The 26,389-nt window shown below is 39.8% G+C and overlaps 1 protein-coding gene and 1 long non-coding RNA gene across 2 annotated transcripts; one reads left to right on the forward strand and one right to left on the reverse strand.

Moving 5' to 3' along the window:
• Positions 1–581: 581 nt before the first annotated feature.
• On the forward strand, positions 582–17,674 carry LOC120791870. Its single transcript, XR_005707749.1, has 4 exons — positions 582–868; positions 1,070–1,150; positions 5,541–5,593; positions 17,171–17,674. It is a non-coding gene; the product is annotated as an uncharacterized LOC120791870 (long non-coding RNA).
• fzd4 (frizzled class receptor 4) lies at positions 11,727–21,811 on the reverse strand. Its single transcript, XM_040130666.1, has 6 exons — positions 21,145–21,811; positions 17,774–17,911; positions 17,168–17,554; positions 16,194–16,339; positions 15,244–15,491; positions 11,727–15,034 (listed from the first exon to the last, which is right to left on the reverse strand). Exons 1-6 carry the CDS (start codon positions 21,670–21,672, stop codon positions 14,616–14,618), a joined length of 1,866 nt encoding a protein of 621 aa, XP_039986600.1. The 5' UTR covers positions 21,673–21,811; the 3' UTR covers positions 11,727–14,615.
• Positions 21,812–26,389: the final 4,578 nt, after the last annotated feature.

The raw sequence follows: 26,389 nt of genomic DNA on the forward strand, positions 1-26,389 counted from the left end.
AATCAAGAAATTAGTTGGCAGATTACTCAGTAATGAAAACAACCCTTATTTGCAGCCTTGTCCCCCAGTGCAAACCCTCCTAAAAAAAGTTTTGACTATGCAACAGTCTGTAAAGTTTTCCTCAAATACATCTTCCATATTGAGAAAGTTTCATTTAAGTATTCGGTATATTTTTTCTGCAAATATTCTCTCCCATTTCTAACTGTCTTAAGGTCTAATGTGGCTTGGAAGTTCTCCCACCAATGCCAGGAATATAATATTGGTGTAGAAATAATAAATCCCTTTATTTTGACTTATGTTTTTGACCTAAAACAGTGAAATCTAAGAATTTTGACTATAACAAATACCAGAATCAGGTAAAAAAAAAAAAAAAAAAACCCTTACCATGTATAATTTGTGTATACTTGTACAATATTGAGGAAATTACCTCAGTGTCCTAAATGGTAGCTACCAGCCTGGTCAAAGGCAGTTGGGCTTGCTGTGAAGTGCTGAAGATGCCACTCATTTCTACCAACTGGAGGGGGAGCTCTGCCGTATTTAACCTCTGAGGGTGATTCCCACCCTCCCGACACAAGAGGAGTAAGAAGCCAGCTGCATTCAATTGATCAAATAGCACCCAATTAAATGTCTTGTAAAGGGAGGTTGGATGAGCTTAATATGCAGCCAAAAAAAGTGATCCATAATTGCTTATGTGACCTCAGAAACAGAAGCTGAGACAAAAGAATGACAACAGCACAATGGACTGTGGCAATCAATAGAAAAAATAGAACAAAACTATAATGGGGATGCTATAAAAACAAAAAATAACTAAAATCATTGTTCATATATTTTTTTTGATGTAGATTCTTACCATCTGGTACAGGTAAAGGTATGTTTACTGTCCTTTTTTGCATAGTTGCATCAGCAGTCATACTGTCTCCTATTGCTATGCTCCATGCATCCGCCCAGATGGCACCACAGTTTTTTTTTTTAAAAGAAAGAAATGTTGAAAGAAGTGTGAATGCTGCAGACTTGCTGATCTGTATTGTTTCCATGATAATGTTCACATAATTCAATAATGAAAATACAGGACGGCATGAGGAGGCTGCAGGTCCGACAGCTTGCGATGGAGATGGTGGAACTTTTTTTTCCTGATGGTCATTTCAGCAAGGTATTTAAAGTTTTTTTTATTACGTCAGTACACACTGAAGTCAAATGTTTAAATGCCTCAGTAGCTCTGTGTCTGCTGAAGAAAACTCATGGTCTTAAATCTTTGGTCCCGCATTGTTGTCGTTGACATTCTTCTCAGTGTTTTCAGACTGAACCGCCTCAGGTTTTCTCCTGGGTGAGCAGTCACAGAAGAAATTTCTCTCTAGGACCAGAGTATTCAGTCATTTTTAATAGTGGTCTTGCCTTGGTGCCAGAAACCCTCCTCCTCTGACAGCTCCATTGTAGCATCACTGAAGGATGTCGGCACACTGAAGCCCTAACCTGTATTGTTATATTCACCCACAGTCAGTGGGGGATAGTGTTTGTATTCATACCAGGGCTGAGTCAGTGGCTTTCTTGGCTTGAACAGATGCAACAGTATGTGGGATAGGAAGTTTATCCCCTGAGGGAAATATTTCTATCAAACCTACTCTATTTCTATAGCGATATGCCGTAAACACGAATGATTATTATAGCTGAATCGAGTCGATTAATAGATCGATTAGTTAATCAAGAAAATTAATTGGCAACAAATCTGATAATTGAGTAATCATTTTAGTAACTTTTTAAGCAATAATTCCTGTAGTTCACTAGTTCCACCTTCTAATATCTGAATATTTGATGGTTTACTGCTGTTTGAACTAAACAGGACATTTAAATGTGTCAACTTCTGCTCTCGCAGACCAACATTTTATAGACAATTATGAAATATCTGACATTTTATAGACAAAATGATAGTTGCAGTCCTATGGGTTATAATAATAATACAATAAATACCATATACAATACCTTGGGTGCTTGTGAGTCTGGTCAGGAGCATTGTTAATGACTAAATCAATTGCATGTGCAACCCAAAAGGGCATGCCTGAGTTTCATATTTGCAACAGCAAACTCTTGAAATGGGAGAAACCCTAGTTTTAATATGGCAATACGGCTCCCTGGGAATTATCCCACTCCCAAAACAAAACTGTTCAATTTATGGTCAACATCAAAACAGTAGGTTTCGCAACCATGCGTATGGTAGTGTAGTATTTCTGAAAAGGAGAAAATGATTGATTGTCCTATTAAAATGCTGAATGTTTCATCTACTTTATCCAGTCACACATATAATACTGTACGCAGACGTGCCTTTTGGGTGAAACTCCAGTTTGTGCACAAACCGCACAATTCAATCATCTTTTATAACTGTAGGTCTGCAACTAAATATAAACATTGCAGTCTCCCTCCTTTGTGTTTTGCCCGAAACAAATGCACTATTCTTCCATTCACTGTAGAAACGTGACCATACCACAGCATTATCACCACTGACAGTAAAAGATGAGATTAGCCATCACCTGGCCACAGTGTACTATCTGGTTTCTGGCTGAAAATGCAGAATGTTTTAATGTATTTTTTTTCTATCGTGATATTTGCTTTAAGGCAGTATGCTTAAGCTGTAACACCACAAATTTGATCCAACATAATAACAAGAAGGGGTGCACAAAGCTGCAACCAAACAGAGACGATGGATGATTTTAAGAAAGGAAATAATACCCAAGGAGGCTGCGAACATGTACAGAGTTTGAGTGAGGATCTACTTTAATCATGTATTGGCTGCTTTTTTTGACAGCATTATTATTATTATTATTATTATTATTATTATAGGGGCATAAGTAGCAGAAACTAACATTTTGTTCTCAGCTCAGGCTTTGATGATCCATTGTCATCATCAACATCATTAAAAATATCCCCCAGGAAATCAGTTGTTTGATTATGTGTTTCATAGTGTAAACACATTATACTGGAACTACCTCATGCTACGTGAGGCCAAATCTGAATGGTTACTTAGGGAAAAACACACGTGTGTGTATACACACTCACCAAATCACCATAGTATTTGCACCAACAACAATGTAGCACAGCCAATTCCTCTTCCTCTCCACTCTCCAATACCCGGTACATTTTATAACCAAATGCGACTCTTTAACTTAAAATGATACGTCAACCCCTGCATTTTCACTTACATCATTGACACAGAAAATAGCTTTTAGAACTGTCTGACTCTTTGAAACCAATCACAGTTCATTGATAGCTCACGTTTTGTAACTACATTTACTTGTAGCTGATATTAGTCATTAGCCATGCGCCATTTAGCTTGTAGGGATATGAAGGCTAACATTATTTTGCAGTCATACAGCAGACACTAACAACCTGAAATTTTTTAATGACCCTGTGTCATTAAAAAAGTCGTCAAATATCTTAATTTGAATGTAAATCGCTGAGTAATTTGCAGTAAAATTAAAGCAAATGTGAGTTGACAATATCTTCATTTCAATTTGAGCATTTCAATTGATTTAAAGGGGAAAACAGAATTGTTCATTCGGATCACTTTAGTAGGCCTTTTTCACAGCAGACATTTTGACTTGCCATAGTAGGAAAAGCAAAGGTGTAAATTAACAATGGCTCTGTTTTATCTGTTTTATCTGTCCCAGTTAAGTCATGACAGTGTGACAGTGAGCCAACATGCATAATACCAGGACCTTGAAACTGAAAAAGTTAAATGGAACCCCCCCATTTTATTATTTACACTTGTGCTTTTCTACTGTGAAATCTCAAAATGTTGACAAAATTGGCAAGTATTTTTGTTTTTTTTGATGAAAAAATTGAAAATGTACCAAGAAGAGAGTCTTTGTGACACGGTTCCATTGTGGCAGCTCAGCAGCAGAAAAAAATGACTTGTTGATTGGCCGTTACATGGAACCTAAAGCAACTACACCACCACATTTAGAACGTTTTCAATATTGTAGCTGTAGCTTTGGGTGAATTTTTAAGATGTAAATTTCTAAAATTTGATGGAATCATTAAATTGTCTAAAAGTAATGTTGTCTCTCTTCCTGTCTAAAACACAGAGACATAGACTGGAAAACAGACATACCAGTCACCAGTCACAGAAAGTACATGTAAAACTGGTGCGTGTTTCTAAAATGTATTCATGCTCCCTGAGCATTGACAGTAAATCCTCACACTTCGGTAAATAAAGTTACTATTGTGTTGCTGCCGTCCAGGTATACAAACAGTGTATGGCTCTGAAAATCTTGTTACCTGCATTACTGTGCTCAGCATCACTAAAAGCTAAAGCTTCCCATAGCTTTAACGTTTTGTTTCATTGTGTGTTACATGTGAATACCAGCATTTCATAGTGAAAACATTGACATCCATCAATCTCCTTTGATTCATTATATAGTCAAAATTTGTATTCAAGTTAGAATTAAATGACCAAAAAATATTATCCTGGTAGCAGCACATTGTCAAAGCAATGTAAAATTCCTACAGAAAATGAGAGAGCCATCGCAGAAGTTCATTTACAACCATTTTTTCAATATTTTATTTTCTTCATTTTACCCACCTTGTAGCTGTTTGAAATTAAAACTGCCAATAACACTTTTGCTGCATTTCCTGAGGCAGTTTGTGTGACATACTTATCAAAAATGGCCTGCTGGATATGTGCCACAGGTTAAAAATAAGTCTTTCAAATGTCCTCAATCCTAAACCTATATTTCGCTTCATTTGTTGGTCTTGACAGTGAGTTAGATTTAGACATGGGTACTGAGACGTTTTTATTTTTCAGTCCAATTCTTTATCAATACCTTTTTTAAAAATCCCTTTTGATAAATGATTGGGTGCATATATAGTTAATTTTGTTATTTTTCTCCAAACTAATTGAATGTAAACAATTTAATGTATTACTGCAGGGAAATGCATTATATTGTTGTGGCACCAGTTATGTTCCTCATTCCACTATGCACTCATAACTTGGAAACAAACTTGAATTGGGAGTACAGCAAATCCAGACCAGTTTACAACAAATATCCATCGTGAGCTGTGCATTTACTACAGATACATTAATCCCTACTGAAGGATTGATGTATTCCTCTGAACCAAAATGTGAATCTGGCAATCTACGACTCAGAATAGATTTGTCTGTTTCTCATATTTAGAGATTTAGAAGCAAAGTACAGTCATTTACACAAACGAATAGGTCACATTTTATCACTGATCAAATTCCTAGTCATCATTTAAAGAAGCTTATCATCTGTGATGGATTCTGTAAAGTATTCATTTTGGGACCTGCCTTTTTTCACAAGCAAAAATTACGCCAGTATTTCTGTTTTTTATCTCATGACTTTTGGTTTTTTTACTGTTTTGTATTTTTGTGTGTGTTTATATACGTGTCTCTGAAGTGTGTTCGTACCACTTAATATCCATATCGGTGTGACAATGGTGCAGCTGTACTTTGTTGGACTGGTTCTAATAAGCACGGAGCAGTGAGTCCTGGATCATAGGCTTTAACTAATTGTCTCATTGCTTTTCAGGTGTCCTGTAAAGTTTAAAACTGGCAGTGCTGGCAGTACAAAGATACTTATCTGTGAGTAAGAAAAACACACACAAACACATACCCACAAAAACTGTCAAACCCGAGATGGCACATAACATGCCAACGCAGCATAACATACAGACAAACATACAAGAATAAAGGCATACAGGTGCTTAATAAAAACATGCAAACTTTCACACAAATTAATTTGCATTTGTTAACTATTGCATTTGTTAAGAGCTGCTAGCATGGCTCCAGCATCCTACTGACTTTGGTGATCTCCTGATGTTTCCTTTAGCGCCAACAGCAGGTTAACATTTGACAATAAATAACATTAGGTTAACATCAATAACTTCTATTCGTTGTCAAATACCTGCAAACCAATCACACTCCCATCAGCTTCAGCTGTATTTGTGTTTAGAGCTATTTATCAAATGTTTGCACACAGAATTCCACTAGTGTGGCTGTAGCCTCTGTTCCTGAGGATGCTTCACCACTCCTCGAAGTAATACCTTCAGTTATTCAGACTGGTGCAGAGTCACGGGCCTTTTAGCCTTTTTTGTGTTGTTCACATCTTGATGTAATGTGAAGGGTCTTTAGGTCAAATGGCTGACTAACAAGAAGTACTGAAAAAACAAACAGAACTTCTTATTGCTTTGGTTGAGTTTTTTGGATTTGTTATTTTAGAAAGTTTCAGAAAGAATGAACAGACATGTATACGTGTAATATCAGGGTAATAAAAATGGACAAAAAAGAGGAAAAGCACGCAGGCAGGAAAATGGACAAATGGAATCGGAAGATACTGAAAACAGCACTGCATTTCATATGAAATAGTAACTCTATCAACTGTGTAATTATATTGTAATGACGGCAAGTGCCAATTTTCCTGTAAGGGATCAGGCAGTCAATGGCAGCAGTGAAACCAACTGAACTGTCTCTATTCACACCACAAACCAGCAGAACATAGAGAGAACATGACACCAAGAAACTGACCAACCAGAGCCAGGTCTTTTTTTGGCTTCTAACTCCATACACTGTGAGCGCACATGCACAGGATAAAACTAATAGGAAACAAACCCAGACAGGCTCTTGGAGATAGATTATGTTTGTGTGAGTCATTTCCAGTCATTCTACTTGCCAAACTGGCTGTCTGATTGAGGAAAACAATGGGATCATTTTATTATGTTCTGCTTGTTAGCCTCTGTCCTCCATCTTCTTCTCTGACTCTTCTCCAGAACCGCACAACACCACCAACCCTCTCATTTTCCTTCTCATTTTTCCCTATTTCTCGCCATTCTCTCTCCTTTTCTAACCCACAAACACCCCCACCCTCCCAACTCTTTTTTCCATTCAATTATACTGCAGCACGCTGTCTCTACACCCACTCCCCTGTGTGTGTGTGTGTGTGTGTGTGTATTGACTGGTTGACATTTCTAAAGTTGACAAATGTCCTGCTGAAAAAACATGGGGTCACTCAGCCTTTCTCCCACATGGTATCACATTTATTCATCGTAACATATTCGCTTCAGAACAGTACAGCCTCTGTGCACAGTAAATAGCTCCCCTGAGGGCCCTTTATGTGCGTTATGAAGTAGATGGACACACGTCTATTTGCAGATATAACAAATTACATTCACCTGTGTTATGTGGTAATGAATCAAAATGTTTTGATTTAATAAAAAATGAGAACACTGCAGTCTTTTTTTAGTGTAACAGTTGTTATCCCCTTGGTTACATCTGGCAAGGGAAAGCTTTCACCTGAATGGACTTGCTCGGTGTTTTATTTTATGAGATGATTTGAGTGAACCAATTGACAGTTTTTTTTTTTTTTTCTAAAAGTAGTGAAAGAAGTATTTTTAGATACTTCACTTAAGCAAAGGTAGCAATACCATAGTGTAAATGTATGCCATTACGAGTTGGAGCCCTGCATTTAAAATATAACTTGCTGTATTAGTAGCATTTTAATGCTGTAGTTGGTTATTCTAACTAGTTATTATACTTCTTGGTAGTTTAATCAGTGTGCATTCAATTTTTTAAAGTGATCATATATTTTGTATGTAAAATATTAAAGGCCCTACACATCCATAGTCCAACCACACAGGTGTTTTCATTTCTGTTTCATTTCCTTTCTGTTGGTTTTGTTGTACATATCGGGGCAGAACAACTTCCACCTTTAACATTCTTATTAGTACTCTGAGTTTGGCGACATCATGTAATATCCGTCATAGCTTCATCCACCTTACACCTGACAAGAGGTCTAATCAGCCAGAGTCATTGAAAGCACCTACGTGGGTTTGGAGAGTCTGTAATTTGCTAAGTAATGAGTCTGTCATAGTGGAGTAAATAGTACAATAGTAAAAAAAAAAAAAAAAATACAGCTGAAATGTGGTGAAGTACAAGAGTAGCATAACATGAAAATACTAAAGTAAAGTACAAGCACCTCAAAATTGTACTCAAGAACAGTACTTCACCTCTCCCTTTCAAAATACTAAACCATTACTTTAGCTTTTATTTGAAATACATTCTCAGTTGTTGAAAGGGTTATAAACTCAAAAACAGCACTAAGTTGGAAGAAAGTCTTAAGTAAAATACTAAAAACTGGGTTGTTTTTTTTTATCACAACTTAAATTTGATCAGATGTAGGGCTGAAACTAATGATTATTTTCATTATCTTTAATCATTTAGTCCATTAAATGTAAAAAACAGTGAAAAAATATCACCGCAAAAAAGTCCAAATCCAAATGTATGTAGTTTACAATAATATATGACCAAAAAAAGCAGAAAAGTTTCTCATTTGAGAAACTGGCACCAGAGAAATGTTTGGCATTTTTTGCTACTTTGGCTTGAAAAATTATTGAAACGATGGAGCGATTATCAAAATAGTTGGCAATTACTTTTGTTACGATTGACTAATCAATTAATCGACTAATCAGATCAGCCTTCTTTTCTGTCCTATTTGTGGATGGTGATGATCTCGGTACCATAGCCTTCCTAGAAACCCTGGTAATGTTTTGTGTTTCTATGAAGGATGTTTGTGGTCCGTTAATATTTCTATGTTTCCTCCCTAATTCACCCAAATAACCCTAAAACTAGGATAAATATGTACATACCCATTACCGCAGTTACAGTATAGAACAAGGCAGTTTGACTGAAGAAACTGCCACGTATGGGGAGGTGACAAAACTGCCAAAGAGTGACATCTAGTGGTGACAAAAGGACCAGGTACTTTTGTATTGTGGTGTAACAGTGAAAGCAGTAGCACAGCCCACACAACACCAGTGTAAAGGGCAGATTTTATAAAGTTTCAGTCCCATGTTAGTCAGGGACTAAAGGGTCTTGACTCTATTAGGTGTATGTAGGGTAACTGAGGCAAAAATCCATTGTGAAGACATGTACATTGTTGTTGTTTCCCAAATACATACATCTGCAATAGATCAGCCAACTTTAAAATACATTAAAAAGATCTGTGTTTGTAAGGCCAGTGAGGTACCCAAAAGGTCTAAATCAAAGTCTTTCAGATTGAGGATCAGCAATTTCATGCTCTGAGTGCAGATCCAATATTGTTCCACCATATCAAAGCATAATGCAAAATACGATGTACTAAGTTGTAGACACAAACGTTTTTACAAGCTATTCTTTGACATTATGATAGTACTATGCATTTTCAAATATCTGACCTGACCTTAAACATACAGTACATTTTTCACTGCCAAAGACTAAATTCAATCTTTCACACTCCCTGCCATGTATTACGAGCTCTCTGGTGGTGAACAATTCTCCAGTCTCTCTCTTGGCTTGGCTTTTGGATTTCAATTTCAACTCGTTAGCTTGTTTGGCCCAAGGACCAGGATTCACAAATCCTTCTTGCACCGAATCAGCTCTCGGGCCAAGACAACTACGTCACCCAGAATCCCCAGTGGTGGCCATTACTCAAAACTATTCATACAGCATAGACGCTGAGCAGAATGGGAAAATGATTTCAACATTGCTGAGAGGGAACAGCTGCAACATTCTGCTGCAGGAGGATGACAGATTTCCTTTTCTCTCTTCCTCTCATTCAGTCCATTCACTTTACTCTTTCTTCCCAATTTTTGTCTCTACATTTTGTTTTTTTTCCCACTTCTTTTCTTTGTCTTGATTTTCTATGTCTCTGTGTCCTTATTTCAGCCTCTCTCTCTCTCCCTGTTTTATGTACGCTTTATTCCAATCTCTTCACACCACCGTGCGTGGAAACAGTCTACACACAATTACACACAAGGGAACCCAACTCTGAAAATATATTCCCAGGAATATTAGTCAGAGGAATTTTAATAGCCCCCTTTCACATTTCAACTTTGTAGAAGAAGAAAAAAACACTAAAATGCTGTTAGCTAACAGAGTGGAACTTAGTGTGTGTGTTGCTGACTGTGTGCGTGTGTGTGCATTTCATTGTGAATTGATTGTGTCCAAATGTCACCAAAAGAGCAGATATCCAGAGGTTTATACTGTAAAGCTGTCATTTGTGAGTAAGAAATAAAGTTAGAGGTGTAATTTTCTGTCATTTTCAGGGTTGGAAAATCAGCATTTAAAGAGAGCTCTTAGCTGTTAAAGATCTGTGTGTGTGACAAGTTACTGTATCTCTAAATTACTGCAGAAAAAGTCATTCCACTGCCTAGAGGGGGAAGCCTGGAGACAAATGACCTGTGGCATTCAGTGAAAAATGTGAACTGAGAGGTTGCAGCAGACTGAAAAGCACAACTACAGTATATTTTGTGCTTAAACATGCACTCATATACAAAAACCTCCATTTAGGGTATGAATTTGAGAGTACTCAACTCCTTTAACTCCTCTTTTTTCTGTCTGTGTTGAGTGAATGTGCATGTCTGTGAGCATGCTTGTTAGTGTATTTTGTGTGTGTGTGTGTGTGTGTGTGTGTGTGTGTGGGCTCGTTTTACTATATACTTGTGGGGTCTGACAATTTTGTGGGGACCAGAATGATGGATCCCTCCAGTTTAAATGATTGTTTTGAGTGCTAAGACTTGGTTTTAGAGTTAGAATTAGGATTAGGTTGGGGTTAGGGTAAGGGGCTAGGTAATGTACTATGTCAATGACGGGTCCCCACGAGTATACTAAAACAAGGATATGTGTTTGTGTGTGTGTGTGTGTGTGTGTGTGTGTGTGTGTGTGTGTGTGTGTGTGTGTGCTTTAGTGGAACCACATCTGGAAACAATAGAGCAGTAGATGCTGTCACTTTCTCTTTACCTCAGGCTTTTGAGTGAGTTCTTAAACAAACACTCAATTCTCTCACAGTAAATTACAGGAAGGCTATCTGGGCTGCAGACTTAGATATTTGGACTCTCTTTCTCTCTCTTTCTTTTGCCGGCGCGCACACACAAACACAAACACACACAAGCATGCCCGGAATTAAGCGGTTTCTCCGGGAGCGATTTTACCCCTGCGCTGGTAAACTGTAGTCTAAAGTGCATTAAGTGTAATTGTAAAACCAAATTACAACACATTTTGAATTGAGAAGAGGTGGGTGTGCTTCTATGAGTGTGTGTGGGTGTGTGTGCTTGTGCGTGTGTTTTGGGGAGGTTATAAGTTCATAGCTGATGAGATGTGATGGATGGTACTGTAATGTTTACACAGTATAATCACTGTGTTTCCACTGTGGATTCAAAACAAATTTAGTGGTTATGGAGCGTTTCTTATTCAAAACCAGAGTAACTGCTAGAACATATCTAAACCGAGCCACAGCTGTATAGATGTGTAGAGTTAACAGGGTAATGAGGCTGCAAACAGCTGTTTAAAATCATTAGAGCCTGAGAAAGAATCAAAACTTAATTTGTCTCATCAGACAAGAGGTGGCAGCATTGGTCAACCCATTAAGGGAACACAACTCAGGGGATGTTAAAGAAAGTTTTAGATGCAGGGCACTTCACAGACCCATGACAGAAATCCTTCATTCACTCACCCACTCAATCATTCATATTGCTTCACTGGCCTGTAGTGGCTTTTAGGATGCATGGAAATGTCTTTACATGACACCATGAAGCAGGATTACACATTAATTCCCCGCTTGAAACAGGCATTTTTCAAAATTTTCTGATGTTGTATTGACCAAACACACACACACACACACACACACACACACACACACACACACACACACACACACTTTAACTTGTGTGAACATGTTGGAAACTAAGAAGTTTTTATTCATTTCTTCTGATACAAAAGTGTTTTTAAATAACAAACAAGTTTTAAAATTTTTTGTCACTTTTTTACAAGGATAAATTAGAAATTTTCTTTATAATACATTGATGACTTCATCAAGACATTGAGCTTTCTACACAATCAAACAGTCTAGACCTTAATGGCTACCATCAGTTGTGGTGAACTGACCCGAACATTGATTCATATCTGGGCTTTTCAAAAGCATTTACAAATCTGTATTACCAGTGGTTCTCGATTTTCATTAGGCTGTGGCAAACACTCACCGTGTTTCAAGGCACAACTATTCGGTGATTGTTTGGAAATGTCACCTGAAGCTCAGTGTGATCATACGAGAGGAGACTGCCAAAATATTAAGACAGTTTAAGAGGGAAACTGCATTACCTCACAGGGGAGGTGGTCAGAGGTTAATTTAATTCACTTTAACTAAATGTAATGTTTCTTTGACTTTGGAAATTTAGTAAGTGTGCCAAGGTATGCCGGTTTGAGAAACACAGGGTTCTAGCTTTCACCGAAACCACCAAAATTATCTTTTGAATGCAATAAGAAAACATATAACATATTTTGGGAAAAATAGTTTTCTGTCCTGTTTTAAATATTTTGTTAAAAATACGTATGACAGGCTGTGTGAGGCACTAACTGGTTTCAGATGAGACACAGGAGGAGGAGGAGCCTTTATACATTAAAACTGCCCGGAACCAAATTTTCTTCACTCAGATGTACAAGGCGTAATGTGACACACACCCCACGTTTTATACATTCAAGGACTCATCGAAATACAAGACCTCTGCTATATAGATTGTCAGGCAAATATACGGTACACAGGGGAAGTTGAGGAGTTTGGTGAATGCAGCAGTAAGACATGAGGAGTCAAATTATTGTAATTAAAGCTTACAGTTATTGAGAAGCACTGCAAGATTAAAATAGTGGAAAAGGCCTATTATCAACAAAAATGTGCCGCTGGATCAAAATCTCATCCCGATCATCCATGAAATTCTGAAATGTAATGTACAATAATCTTTTCCAGGGATGACTTGATTGTCTGGGAAATGAGCCTTTATGCAATAGACAAGGTTAAAGAGAAAACAGTCAGGTAGTGGGCCAACGAGAGCATTAGAAAGAAAGACATACAGGGAGAAACACACACGCCTATTAATAGAGCCAATTTCATTGTGCTTCTGCGATGGCCTCATTGAACTGAAGTACGTGGACACAGACTTAGAAGAAAAGCAGACATCCAAAATTTGACGGATACACTCTTATTATTGTCGCTTCTTTTCCCTCTGATAGTCGTCATAACTTGGTCATAAATGAGCTGGTGGATGAGATTCATGGGAACTGGGTCCTTTGTGTGTATAGCTACACACGCAATTGTCTATGACAAATCTTAGTTACTGCATAATGTGTCTTTTGGCAAGGGATTGTCTTTTAACCTCTAATTCTTTAACCTGCCTCCAGTCTGATGTTTGGAAAAGAGGGCAGAGGGAATAATTTAACTCCCTGGATTTCATGGTAACTCAAGGGGCATATACAGTGCAGGTTTTCCGAGAAGACTGCACATGTCACTGGAGGTTAGCTTCGCTTCGCATAGATGCCTGAGGTAAAACACACAGGCCTACATTTCCCAGACGCCTTACTGCTTCAAAATTTATGGGACAATAAAAGGCACAGCTGGGGCACTCCCAGGATTCATTGCAATATGACTTCATATCAACCACAAACTTTACCTAAATGTACAAGACAGATTTTAAAAAAAATCTCATTATGTTTCTCAATCTGCCTTTGATTTCATAATATTTGTAAGAAAAGTGATTGTGAATTGTTTTTTACGTTTGAACAATATAACACATGAGTTAGTTTTTTCTGTGTAATTCATAATGAAAACTGACCAAACTTTCACTGATAATGGCTCTGTGCATATTAATATACTTTGTAATGATTTGTTATTAGTTCCATCACTGCCATCCCTGGTAATGCACCTGTGACAAGCACAGACTCTTCACATATTCTATATAATTATAGTGCATTATTACAGATTAGAGCTGGTTTCCCAAAAAATTCTGAGCCATAATACCTGTTCTTTTATATTGTTCAAAAAGGTATAATTTACAAAAATGCAGCATAATGCTCAAATGTAAACTCACTGCAGGTATAGGTATATTTCAGATTTTCATTACTTTTGGTCTAGTATTTCATTGTCCTTTTAAATTTTTGCATATGGAAGGGGCTCTCAGGGAGGCAAATAGTTTTGGGAAACGGCAGCTTACTTCTGCGTAATATCTGCACAAGGACCCTCCAGTGTAAAATTTAAAACTTCAAAAGACCCTAAAAACACACAATGGCATAAGGGTTTACTGTATCCAGCAGGTTCAGTCTCTTCTGCTGAGGGCTCTGGAGAAAAGAGAGACAGAGAGGTAGACATGGTGCTACACAGCTTATTGATGTGTCTGGTCTGCATGTTGATGCTTCTGTTCTGCCTTTTCCGTCTCTCTTTCTCCTTCATTTTTTTGCTTTCTTGATCTCTCTGGGAAAAGGGAGTCTAACAGAGGTAGAGAGGCTACTGTTGCTACTTATTTGTGACTTAGTCCTCCTCATTTCTTATTCTTAACTCCTATTAGAGGCACAGAGTCAGTCAGAGGGGATGAGGCCTGTTTTATAGACTCTCAGCAAGCTTTTTGATTCCATCACATCTAGTGGCTTCCTTGAGAATCTCCTGCTACGGTCCTTTGTCACATTATTCATCTTCCTCTCATCTCTTGATTCATTGACCTCTCCATCCTTCGTTAGGTAGAGCGGATTTCTGTAAGTCAGAGAGAAGCAGGTAGAAGTCCATTCCTGTCCGTTCTCTCTTTTGTTCTCCTCACACCACTGTCTCATTGCCTTTCCCTGGTTTGATCCAGCCCTCTCCTGGTGCCCTCTTACCCCCTCGGCTTGCCCTGCTATCCCTGAGCAGGCGGGCAGAGCAGCGTTGCCAGGTATGGAGAGTCTTTGCTGACCAGATCCACATGCCTGACGTGATTCCTACAAGCAGTGACATGAAGATTCGAAGCATCTCTGACGCCACATATGAGTCCCTGGTGCTGGCCCTGAACTCCCCCCAGTGAGACAGCTGGTAGAGGTAACAGCCAATGACAGTGGACGCCGGGACAGTATAGAGAACAGAAAACACTCCGATCTTCACCATTAAACGCTCCAGCTTGTCTGTTTTGGCACCGTCCTTCTGCAAATTTGAACGGATCTTGAAAAGAGCCACCAGGCCGGCACAGATAAACAGGGTGCCTGGAGTGCAGGAAGGAAAACAACAGTCATATAAGGACCATCAGATAGAGAAAACATAATGACAATTATATAAAGCAATAAAAGAACTGAGAAATTACATGTTAAAGAATTAATGTAGGATTTGAGTGTATAAAATATAGGTATGAGGACACTATTTTTAGCAGAAATAAATAAAATCCCACCATAATTTATTATGGTGTTGTAATTACCTATGAGAAGGTATGAAGCCAGTGGAGCCACCACAAAGCCTGTGAGCGCCTCCTGCTGCTGGTTGCCAACATAACAGAGTCCAGTCAGGTCATCTGCATCCACTAGTCTCATTATTAGAATGACGATGGTTTTAACCGCTGGGATGGCCCAGGCTGCTATGTGGAAGTAGGAGCTGTGCATCTCAATAGCCTCATGGCCCCACTTCAGTCCAGCAGCCAAGAACCAGGTGAGTGTCAGGATCACCCACCTGAAGAAGAGAGAAAACGGAGAACGCAAGAGGAGTGAGAGAAGGGGCAAATGCTGTTCATGTGTACAATTATCAGATTATCTTTATCATTCTAGCAAAAAACAATCAAGTGTTTCCTTGAAACAAGATGCTCAGGCAAACCTTAGGCTACTGTTTACTGCTAGAGCATCTCAAAACTTTGCTCCTTATACAGCGTTTTCACAGCCAATCACGCAATATGTGCAGTCCTCTGTTTTAATAAGATCATCATGAAGCCAGATAGTAATGAGTTAAATAACAGAGGGTTCTGGTCATATCATAGGAGAAAGTGAAGACCTTGGGCTGTTCAGCTTGTTGCGTTTCCACAAGAGAAGAGTCAAGACAAACAGGAAAACGAGGGCAAAGTGAAAAGGAAGAAAAAGCGCTGTTACAGCAGTGTGTTTCCACTGCAACTGTGGTGCAGAACGGACTCAAAAGGTGGCATTTTTACAAAGCCTGCCTTTGTATGTGGAAATTAATCCATCTAGCACAGAGGTTATGAGACAGGATAGTTAGACTTGAAAGAAAACAGGATACAAGTCTCGTGTTCCAATTGTTCCACCAAAGTCCATTCACAACAGCTGATGACAACAGTCAAACTGGGAAAAAGGATGAAGGATTGATATGATAAAATGTGTGTGTGTGTGTATGTGTGTGTGTGTGTGTATGTTTGTTTGTACTAACCAGAGTGAGGAGGCCATGCCAAAAAAATAGAGGAGGAGGAAGACTATGGCACATCCAGTGCTCTTTAACCCTTCCTGTACTAGAATTGGTACAGCTGTGGCATCCAGGTCACAGGAAACACGTTCCCTCCCCAGAGTTAACCTTACCTAGAAAATGAAAGAAGAGAACCAAAAAGGGAAAATAGGTGTTGAAAAGTTGTATTAATCACAGAAAAAGAGAAAAAGAAGCATCATCTTTTCCTACTATTACCATTGACTAAAAGTAGTCCTCTGTATTGAGTGATGAATAAAAAAACTTGCTAATCATCTCATTGTCACCTGATTGCTGATTTAATACTGTTATCTGTATTTGTTTTGGATTATTGAATTTGTCATAAATTTCAAATTTGTTTTTTTTAAATTTGTTTATTGGAGAGGGAAAAAGCTCATTGATCAAAAGGGGAAAAACTGTAAATGAGGCAGTCAGTTAGCCTGTTTGGCTAATTTTCATGTGTTAACCCTGGCTAGTTGTTTAAAAGGCACCATAAACATAGAATAATATCTTGTAAAATTTCAACATGCAACATATTAAATATGCAAAAAATTGTCCATATTATATTAATTTCTAGTAAATGACACATGCAAGGAAATGAATAGCACAAGACTGATCAAGACAGGCAAGACTATACAATGTAAACAGCCATTTTTTTAAATTCATATTTATATGATTCCACCAATACTTAATAATCAGTGAATTGCACATTTATTTTGCATTTTATTTAACAGACTTTTGTCACATTTTCTAGAGTGTTTTGTTCTTGCAAACATTATGTTATCTGGTGTCTCAGCATGTCTTGATTTTTTTTCTGTTTGTTTGTGTCAGTAAGTTTTATGTATGGTTTTTATTTCAGTTTTTGTTTGTTGAATGACTCTTTTTTATTCAGCCCCCCCCCAAAAAAAACACTTCTTTTACAATTCTTTTAATCTCCCACTTACCAGGTATGCCACACTGTACAGATTGCAGCACATGGACAGGAAGATAATGGGCCGTTCTGGGTAAGAGAAACGCTGGGAATCCAACAGGAAGGTCAAGACCGTCAGAGTGGTCGACAGGAAGCACAGCACGGCCCACACTGCCATCCATGCGTCTGTGAAGACTTTGGCCCCTCGTCGGTAGAGCCCGCTGTCGTAGCCGCACTGGAGAGTACAGCTTTCAGTCTGTTTCAGCCAGGTATACTGGTCAGGTGCAGATCCCAGGGCCTGACACTCCTCCTGGTGGGGGGGGTGGCGGACTGGCTGGTAAGGTGGGTCCTCGTCGCCTGGACCCTCCATACACATGTGGTTGTGGTCATTTTGAGGTGGGAAAAGGCTACAGTTGAGCACCTAGAGAAAATACGATGGGAAATGGCATTCTGGTTGCTTATTAAGGCTATGATTTTGAGCTAATGTTCATCAATTTTGTATGATTTAAAAAATGTCCCAAAAGAAAGCATTTTGTCTTTACACTTGGTTTCTTGTTTTCCACTTTGCACAACACTCAACCACACCCTAAAGTTAAAATTGTTAATACGTGCAGGATGTTCCTGTGATGATGTGACTCACCTCAGGCCATATGAAGCCAAACTCATGGAGCACTGGGAGGCATTTTCTCTTGACAGACAGACACATGCTACCGCATGGGCCAATGGGGATGGGCACCTTGTCTGTGCACATTGGCACATAGACTGAGCACAGGAAGAACTGTGGAAAAAGGGAGATAAACTAAATTGAACATTTTGACTTGCATGGAGACTGATGATACTGCAAAATGTGTTGGGTGTGAATATATTCAAATAAGACCTTCTCTGTTTTTTACTGAGAGAAAAGACAGATACAAACATACGGAGGAATGATGTAAGAAGGGTGAAAAATTACAGTGCACCAAAGCCGATTTCAATTTAGACACTGAAAGTTCAGTAAGAGAGTAACAGTTATCCATTATTATGTCATATTTCAGTACACTGCTTCGCACTGCTCTGTAGACCTTGTCCGAGTCAAGTTAAATCAAACCGTGAAGCAGAGGGTAAATCATGTCTGTGGTGTAGTGCTTGTTAAAGAGGTGGGAACGGTGCTGGGAGTACTCCGTGGGCCCAATTTTCTCTATATTACAACAGGATTACAGCTGGTAGATGGCTGCACTCACACGTGGATCCTCCATCTACTTGCATATGCCACTCACTATCCTGCTGCTTCCCCTGGCTTTTACTTTCAATATGTTGCATCACCTCTTCTAGTTGTGGGTCCCTATTTTCACCTCTAATAAAAACTCCACAACCTCGATTCAAGACACCACGGCCAACACTAACCTGCTCCAAGGTTACACATACAACTCTGCGTCTTTAAAAACAATCTGTGGACTTAACAACACCGAGGGCATGTGCCATGTAATGTTGTATAATCCCCCCTAATCCAAGGCTCAGTTTTCTCTGTCCCATGGCAATGGTTTTGAAATAGATATCTAAGTCGGGGTTATAAAGATAGGGAACAGTCTGAAGTCACATTTGAGGTGGTTGAGCTGTGTGGGAAAAAGCATCTGGGGTTACAAAAGGTTGCAATTTTAAGCGATTTCATGCCTTTACAGTGAGATCTGTTTGAAGCCAGGGTGTAAAATTGTACCAGGCTCATGATATGAAAATACACAGGAGCAGAAATTACATTTCGCTCTGCAATATTCAGGTACATGAAACACACATACATTCCAAGAGCTTGGATGTGGTGATTGCTGACTTTAAATATGAAAGCATGTTACAGTGAAGCGTCTGCTGCAGTTTTTCATTCCAAAAATACCAAAATATTTATTGGGCCATAATAAGAACAAAATGTTTTGTGCTTGCAGCCTTGATCCAGTAATACAGAAATCTCGTCTTGAAATCAGCCCTTGAACAGAGCCCAAATGAAACATGAATCCGAGAAGGGTGTCACGGTTGGGAAATAAATACACACAGAAAAATCGTACAACTTTTATTTTCTTACTTGTGAGAATTTATTTGCAAAGTAAACATAAAGATTGTGCTTCTGTGCACCATGTAAAAGTTTGGGCTATTAAAATTAGAGCCTTGATAAATAAATTATATAAGAATTACATATAAAGGAATCAGTAAGCTACTGTTCTACATGCCTAGAGGCTAATGATGTTTCTAGATTAGAAAAAAACAGACTTGTCTTTTATTATGAGTCTAAAATGTCATATAACAACTCCTTACTGTCGTACTGACTGTGAGGTGTGCAATGTCAAAGTCAACTATCTGAGTCAAAGGGAACTTCTTTTAAACTAAATTTGTTACACTGCTCTCTGATCGGTACATGGGCTGTAGCACAGCTTTAGCTCTGCGAACGGATCTGGAGTCAGTATTACATTTCTCACCACAAATGGAGAACCTTTCCCAAACTGCACCACATTTACTATAGTTGTCCTGAGTAATTTGTGATTTGATTTAATGACACTAGGTTTACCAATTAAAAACGGTGCCCCTCTAATGAGTGTGTGTAGCTTTTGTGTGTCCCTGCATAAAAGCTACACGCGCTCAACAAAGATTATCAAAGCAAAAGATATTAAATTCCATGCGGTACAATTTCTGATATTTCTTGCAGCGATTTCTGCCTACTCTACCTGTGACAGTAATGTAACACGTTCTGGGTGTTTTCCCCGACCGTTGGTAACCTGAGTGCTGTCACTTCATTGCTAAAAGCTGCTCCTGTTACTGGTCAGGAAGCCTTCCATTAGAACAAATGTTTGGGGATACGGTTTCCCTTTCCCCTTTCCTCCCTCTTTAGCGTGTCTGTGTGTGTGTGTGTGTGTGTGTGTGTGTGTGTGAGAAAGAGAGAAAGGGGGCTGTGAGGGGGTGTCAGATAATCTTACAAGACAATTTTCAGCTGGAGGAGGACAGTTTGGTTTTATGCTGCAGTTGCTCCTTCTTCTGTCTGGCTTTCTCACACACATGCACACAAATGCCCCTTCAGCGCCGTATCAGTTTAGCGTGTCAAACTAATTTTTAGCCTACCTGTGTCCAAGCATCCGTAGATAACTTTAACATTGTGATAAAATCCATATACCCCTCTACAAAGGACACTGGACTTGCAAATACAACCTCCTTAAAACAGTGACACAAAAGTGGGCCTCGGAAAGTGTTTGTCTTCATAACCATCTGTGCTGATGCATAGGTATGATTCTGTGCGTAAGAAAGGGCACCTCATACTAAAAGGTTGTAAAAAACAAACCAAAAAAAACACACACCCACAACTTCAGAAAAAGTAACGTCCATTCATTAATAGTCCTGCTGATATTATCAAAAATTTGTTCTCAGTTGTAGTCATTCCAATTATAGCCTAGAGTAAAATCCCAGAGACAAGTAATGAGGCCAATCTAATTTTTTCTTACATGGTGCATGAGGCAAACAAGCAGCATTTGTCTTAGGACACTGAGGACACCATTGTTAGCACGAAGACGGCACAGTATATGGCCCCGAAGACTCAGCTGTTGCTGAGTAGGGCATGAACTCAGAATGTCAACAGACAGAGAGCGCATTTTCATTGGAATTAGCATGACAGCCCGGCACAACAGGAAAGCAGGAGGGCGGGGACCCCCTCGCTTATTCCGACTCCACGGGAATTACTATCAACATATATTCTGCTGCTCCTTAATCAGTGGCACCATCAGTCTGAACTGTTCACCGGGTAGTCAACTGTCGCTAGTAGCTCCCCATCATGTGCTCTGAGACCACGCTCTGTTCCTCTCTCACACTCACTCACGCACGCACACGCACACGCACACAACTATAGCGGACTATCTATACTCGGTCGTGCCTGAGAATTACTGTACCTAAATCCCCCGCGTGTGTGTATGGCCTTGATACCATGCTCTCTATTCTAGTCCACCCTGCGCTGTCGTAATATCGGTTTGCATTGACCGTGTGCCACATCTGTCCAGCGGCTACCTTGAGTTGACTGGAGCAGCCGTACTGTATGAGCGGCGTGAACGTGGTCAGCTGCAGCTCGGCGTCCGACTGCAGCACGTTGCCGACCAGATTGGGCATCTTGGTGACGTTGTACCCGAGACCCTGGCACATGCTGATCCGGATCGGGTCGCAGGTCATCTCCTCCGCCTCGTCGCCGAAAGCGCGCACCACGCAGAGCGGACCGACCAGCCCGGACAAGAGGAGGAAGACCTTCCCGGTGAGCGACACCATCATCCCGGGCATGGTCACCGCGGCGCTGAGCGGGCTGTCCTCTGTAAATGTTGGCACAGTTGATATTTCCTCAAACACAAAAGTTAGCTGAGGTCGCCTTGGAAACCGCAGCGCCTGTTCACGGTCTGCAGCGCGTGTAGTCCGTTGCGTTTTGGAGGCTACAGTATCCCAGTCCGGTCCATTCAATAGATTTAAATATCCAAAAAGGAGCAGTAGATCAGTGGGAGATCTGTGCGTAACCAAGAGCGCATGTTTACCATAAAAAAAACTGTGCATCTGCAGTTAAAAAACAAAAACAAAACAAACTACACTTGGATAAATCCCGCAGCCCTTCTTGCGTTGTTTCCAGTTAATAACTCCGTGTGGAGAAGCGCGGCGCGGCGCGGCGCAGCGACGGGACACAGCGGTCTGGTTTTGCGCCCACTGCCTGCAAGCACTAAACTTTATTGTGTCTGTGAGGAGAGACTATTTTGCCCGTCCGGAGGAGAGCCGACCAATCCTTGCGCGGGAGTTGGGTTTCCCTGACCAACCCCTGAGCAGGAGGGCGGGATCCAAGAGAAAAATAGAAGAGCGAGCCTCATCTCCTCCCCTCTCCCCTCTCCCCTCTCCTTTCCTTCGACTTTCCTTCCGTCTCCTGTCTCCTCTCCTCTTGCATCCTTTTCTTTTCTTTCCTCATTTTCCTCACTGTGTTCCCTCTCCTCTCCTCCTGCAGAGAAAATCAGTGAGCATTCCCCAACTAATTCTGACAATATCCAGAACCTGTATTTATACCAGCTGATGTGGCTTACATATATTTTTATTGGCTGTATTTTTAGAAAATAAGCATCTGAAAAGTGGATTTTCAGTCTCTCTCTGTGTGTGTATAAGTGTGTGTGTGTGTGTGTGTGTATGTGTGTTTATCTTATATTTAAAGTCCCTAATGGTCTTTTAAGGCCGTCTGGAACTTCACCACAGGTTCCACTCCCATTCTCTAAAGGCCCGTCAGCTCTAAGTGCTCATGACATTGTAATTGAAAATAGGGCCTTAAGTGATGCTGAAGCACTGGAAATCTGTTTTGCATTGCAATGAATGCACATACTGGACAGGTTTTGTTTGCTCGTGGCACCCTGGGAGAAGGTTTCTCTTTTACAGCATGAAACTAGCAGTGAAGAGTGTTGTTTTGGCTTTTCTGTGTTGCAAAATTGGACGTGGGTGAAGAAGTGCTTGATTTGTTGCCAGTATTTGTGAGGAAGAAAGCTCACGGAATACTTGATTTCAGTTTCCTCCAAGGGATTAGTACAATTCTGAGACTGTTAAAGTGTCTGCCAGGTGTAATCAAACTCAATTTATGAGCTCCACAGGCCTTTTCAAATACTACAAATACCGGAACCCATGTTTTGATGTTACCCAGAGTTTTAATGAAACAAAATTCAAGATGAGACGAGACCTCAGACAAGTCTTTACATTTCTTAATTCAATCTATACACATCTTTCATTTGAGAATACTGAAATCTATCAATTTATCGTCTTATGTCCAAAACAAAGAATAATTTATTTAAATTTTGTGTGTTGACCCTTTGACACAGCTGAATTTGACTGAGATAACAGACCTGGTATTGACATTCCACACGTGACCCAGAAACACACACACACACACACACACACACGCACACATACTTTCTCTCACACACATAGTGAGGAAGTGCGCCTGGACACCAGTCTGTGCCCCTTTTTGATCTCAAACCCAATCTAAAGAAAAACAAGAAATCAACACAAGAAGGAGTTGGAAGCAGACAAGAGCTCCTTTTTTTTTTCTTTAACCTGGCATGTTTTAATCTAGGTTTTTATGGGAGTTGCTGCCGATAAGAGAGTCCCATAAATTCTTAAATCATGAAAGTAATAGGAGTCCGGTTGGCTGCTCTCATTGTGCTGTCATGTTTTCCCCCCTGGATTATACTGTGATGTTTAGGTGAATCCAGTGTGACAATTGATTGGCAGCAGCAATGACCTCTCCACCCAGCTGGCACCCTACCCCCAACACACACACACACACACACACACACACACACACACACACACACACACACACACACACACACACACACACACACACATTTCTCTCTGGTCACACACACACACACACACACACACACATTCACATACACACCATCCCCCTCTGCTGCTCCTTGGCTGAACCTGGGGTTAAGACCTCGAGTAATTAGCACTGAGCTGAAACAATAGAGTGTGCCCTGGAGCTGATGGTTATCAGGGGTGTGGTGTGTGTGTGTGTGTGTCTGTGTGTGTGTGTGTGTGTGTGTGTGTGTGTGTGTGTGTGTGTGTGTGTGTATGTTTGTGTCTGTGTGTGCATATGCATGCAAAAGAAAGAGGGAAATTGATGGGAACATGAAATGGAGACATCTTAGAGTCGAAGCTGAAGCTTAATTTAAAGACTTGTGTACATTTAAGCAGAAATCAAAGGAAAAAAATTACCTGTGACCCTTTTTTGGCATCACAGTGGTGGAACAATCACATCAATCAATTCATTTTAACAGTGGATAAAAAGAAGAAGGGTCAGGAAAGCAGAGAGAAAGAGAGTGTGAGGTAAGGAGTTACAGTAGCACATTATCAGCGCAAGCCACCAGCACACTCTGTCCCCTCTGTTTACTTTCACAGTAGAGTGTGAATAGCAGGGGTGAGCAGACAACACGTTGGAACTCACAAACTAATGACCATCACACTGAGTGGATAATGACCGCAGTTACTCTTTAAGCCATAAAACCACTGAGTTAATAAACAGGCTTCCCATTAAAATTTACTTGCCTGAATTGACATTTGGCTTGTAAGCAAAGAAGATGAAACTAGTAGGTTTTATATTTTTTTATAGCTAAATTTAAGGTCACAGATGTGTACGTGAGGTAAGATATGAATAACACTGATACAGTGCATGAAACTTAAATGTTACGTGCATCTCTGGCTGTTCACAATAAAATATTTTAGTACTTTGGTGCTGGTTTTTATGAATCCCCAGGGAGTGTATTTTCTGGCCATCCTACTTCTATGCACGAACCATTTTCTGACCAAACCGGCAATCAGCTGCAGGGGGAACTCAGGCTGCCAGTATTCGGGTTAGTGCAAGCATTATATAAACATTTATGCTGACTATTTAAATGATGGTGACTGTATGGAAAACAGTCTGCAGAGATGGGTCACGAGCACAGTAAATATCTAATCAAAGTGCATTAGAAACATTATGTGGATAGCGGGAAGTGGGAGGTTGAGGAGGGTTTAGGAATTTCAGCAGTGCGTGTCACCGATAGTGGCAGTCAGACCAAACACAGTGATAACATGTTCATGTGTATGGTATCTTAAGACAAACACTATCAGTTCTACATATTCTTATGAGTTTATCTTTGTTGGAAATTTAAGGGCTGACACAGAAGGGCTGCAACAGAAGATTAGATCAGACTATTAAACTACAATTTAAAACTTTACATGCCGCATGATGTCCGTGTGAAAGTTTGTTTTGCACTCCAGTAGTGCTGACTTTCACTGCTGTAAGCCAAGCAAAACTAGTCAGGGCATTCTAATTATCTATGCCACACAGTTTCCTTCAGCACAACATTCATGTGATTCTTTTTGCGATGCCAACAGAAAGGACTCAATGGTGTGGTTTTCCTTCCCAAATTACCCACCCTTGCTAACATTTTGATGGTTTAATGCTTAAGAGCCCTGCCTTTGGAAGGACATGTGCCCTGGCTGGCTGGGATCAAACCTCCCCGGAGTTTTAACTTCCCTAATCCTTACTCTGCATCACTACCACCTTTGGTACTTCCTCAAATAAAAAAGGAAAAAAAAAAAAAAAAAAACTTGTGCAGAATTTTAGGTACCATATGATACAGACTGGCTTAGCAAATATAATAAGTGATAGCAAGCGAGAACCGCTCATATTGTTTAATTCAAGTTTAGTCATCAGTTACAAAGGCAGGATTTGGGGAGAAGAGGCAAGTTAAAGAAATATTTATGTCTTGAAAGAGTTTTGGGATTGAAATGTTATCAGATGATTCTGGAATTAGACCTTGTTGGAATTATATTAATCACAGACTCATATATTCATATCTGCTAAATAACAACTGCTCTCATCTTTGCTCAAAAACACACAGTCTCTGATGGCATACCTGCTGGTTTAAAATTGATGCACCGGTGTGGAGAAATTGATACATGATTATTAATAATGTAGCCTCACTTGAGCAGACGGCTGTCAGCGGAGCCAAGATCAGCTTCAGCCAAAGTATGGACAGGGCGCCTGAATCTGTCCTTAATGATTTAATACCAGCTGTTCAAAATTAATTTAGACTGTTATTAGCTGCGACAGCGTGGCTGGTATTGTTGTCACCTTGCGAGTCTATGTGTGTCTCTTTGTGTGTGTGTGTGCGTAATTATGGCAAATGTGGTCCTGGAGACACCTACTGTAGCGGGAACTACCACAGAGGCGGTTTTGACGACTTTGGCAGGTATCTATATATCTGTCTGTCTGAGGACAGATTTTGTCACCATGATATCATCAAAACCGTGCAAGATGCAGTCACGAAAGTTTACAGGTGTGTAGTTGAGATCAAAATGAAGGCAATGAAGGCCGAGTTCGAAGGTGGTTGTCAACATGTTGACGGGCGTCCCGGCTGGTGTGACCCATTGGCAAGATGGTCTCTAGAGTTACTAACTTCCTCTATTTTTGGCAGTACTATGTCTCTTTAATTTAGAGGATTATTTTGTTTGATTTATTAATTTCATAAAATGTAAAACAAAAAAATGATTTACAAAAAAAGTCAGAAAAAATGACATGGGAAGTTGCTTTTTCTGCATGAAAAACAAGCTTACATTTAAGCCTGAAAATGAGAAAATTCTTCCACTGTGCGTCTTAATTGAGAGTTTTACAAACATCACAAAATTAATTCAGTGTACAGGGTTTTTAAGGGACAAAGTTTCAAAGTGTAACTCTTTCTTTGAAGTGTGCAGC

This window comes from Xiphias gladius, chromosome 7 (genome assembly GCF_016859285.1).
Source record: "Xiphias gladius isolate SHS-SW01 ecotype Sanya breed wild chromosome 7, ASM1685928v1, whole genome shotgun sequence".
NCBI lineage: Eukaryota > Metazoa > Chordata > Actinopteri > Istiophoriformes > Xiphiidae > Xiphias > Xiphias gladius.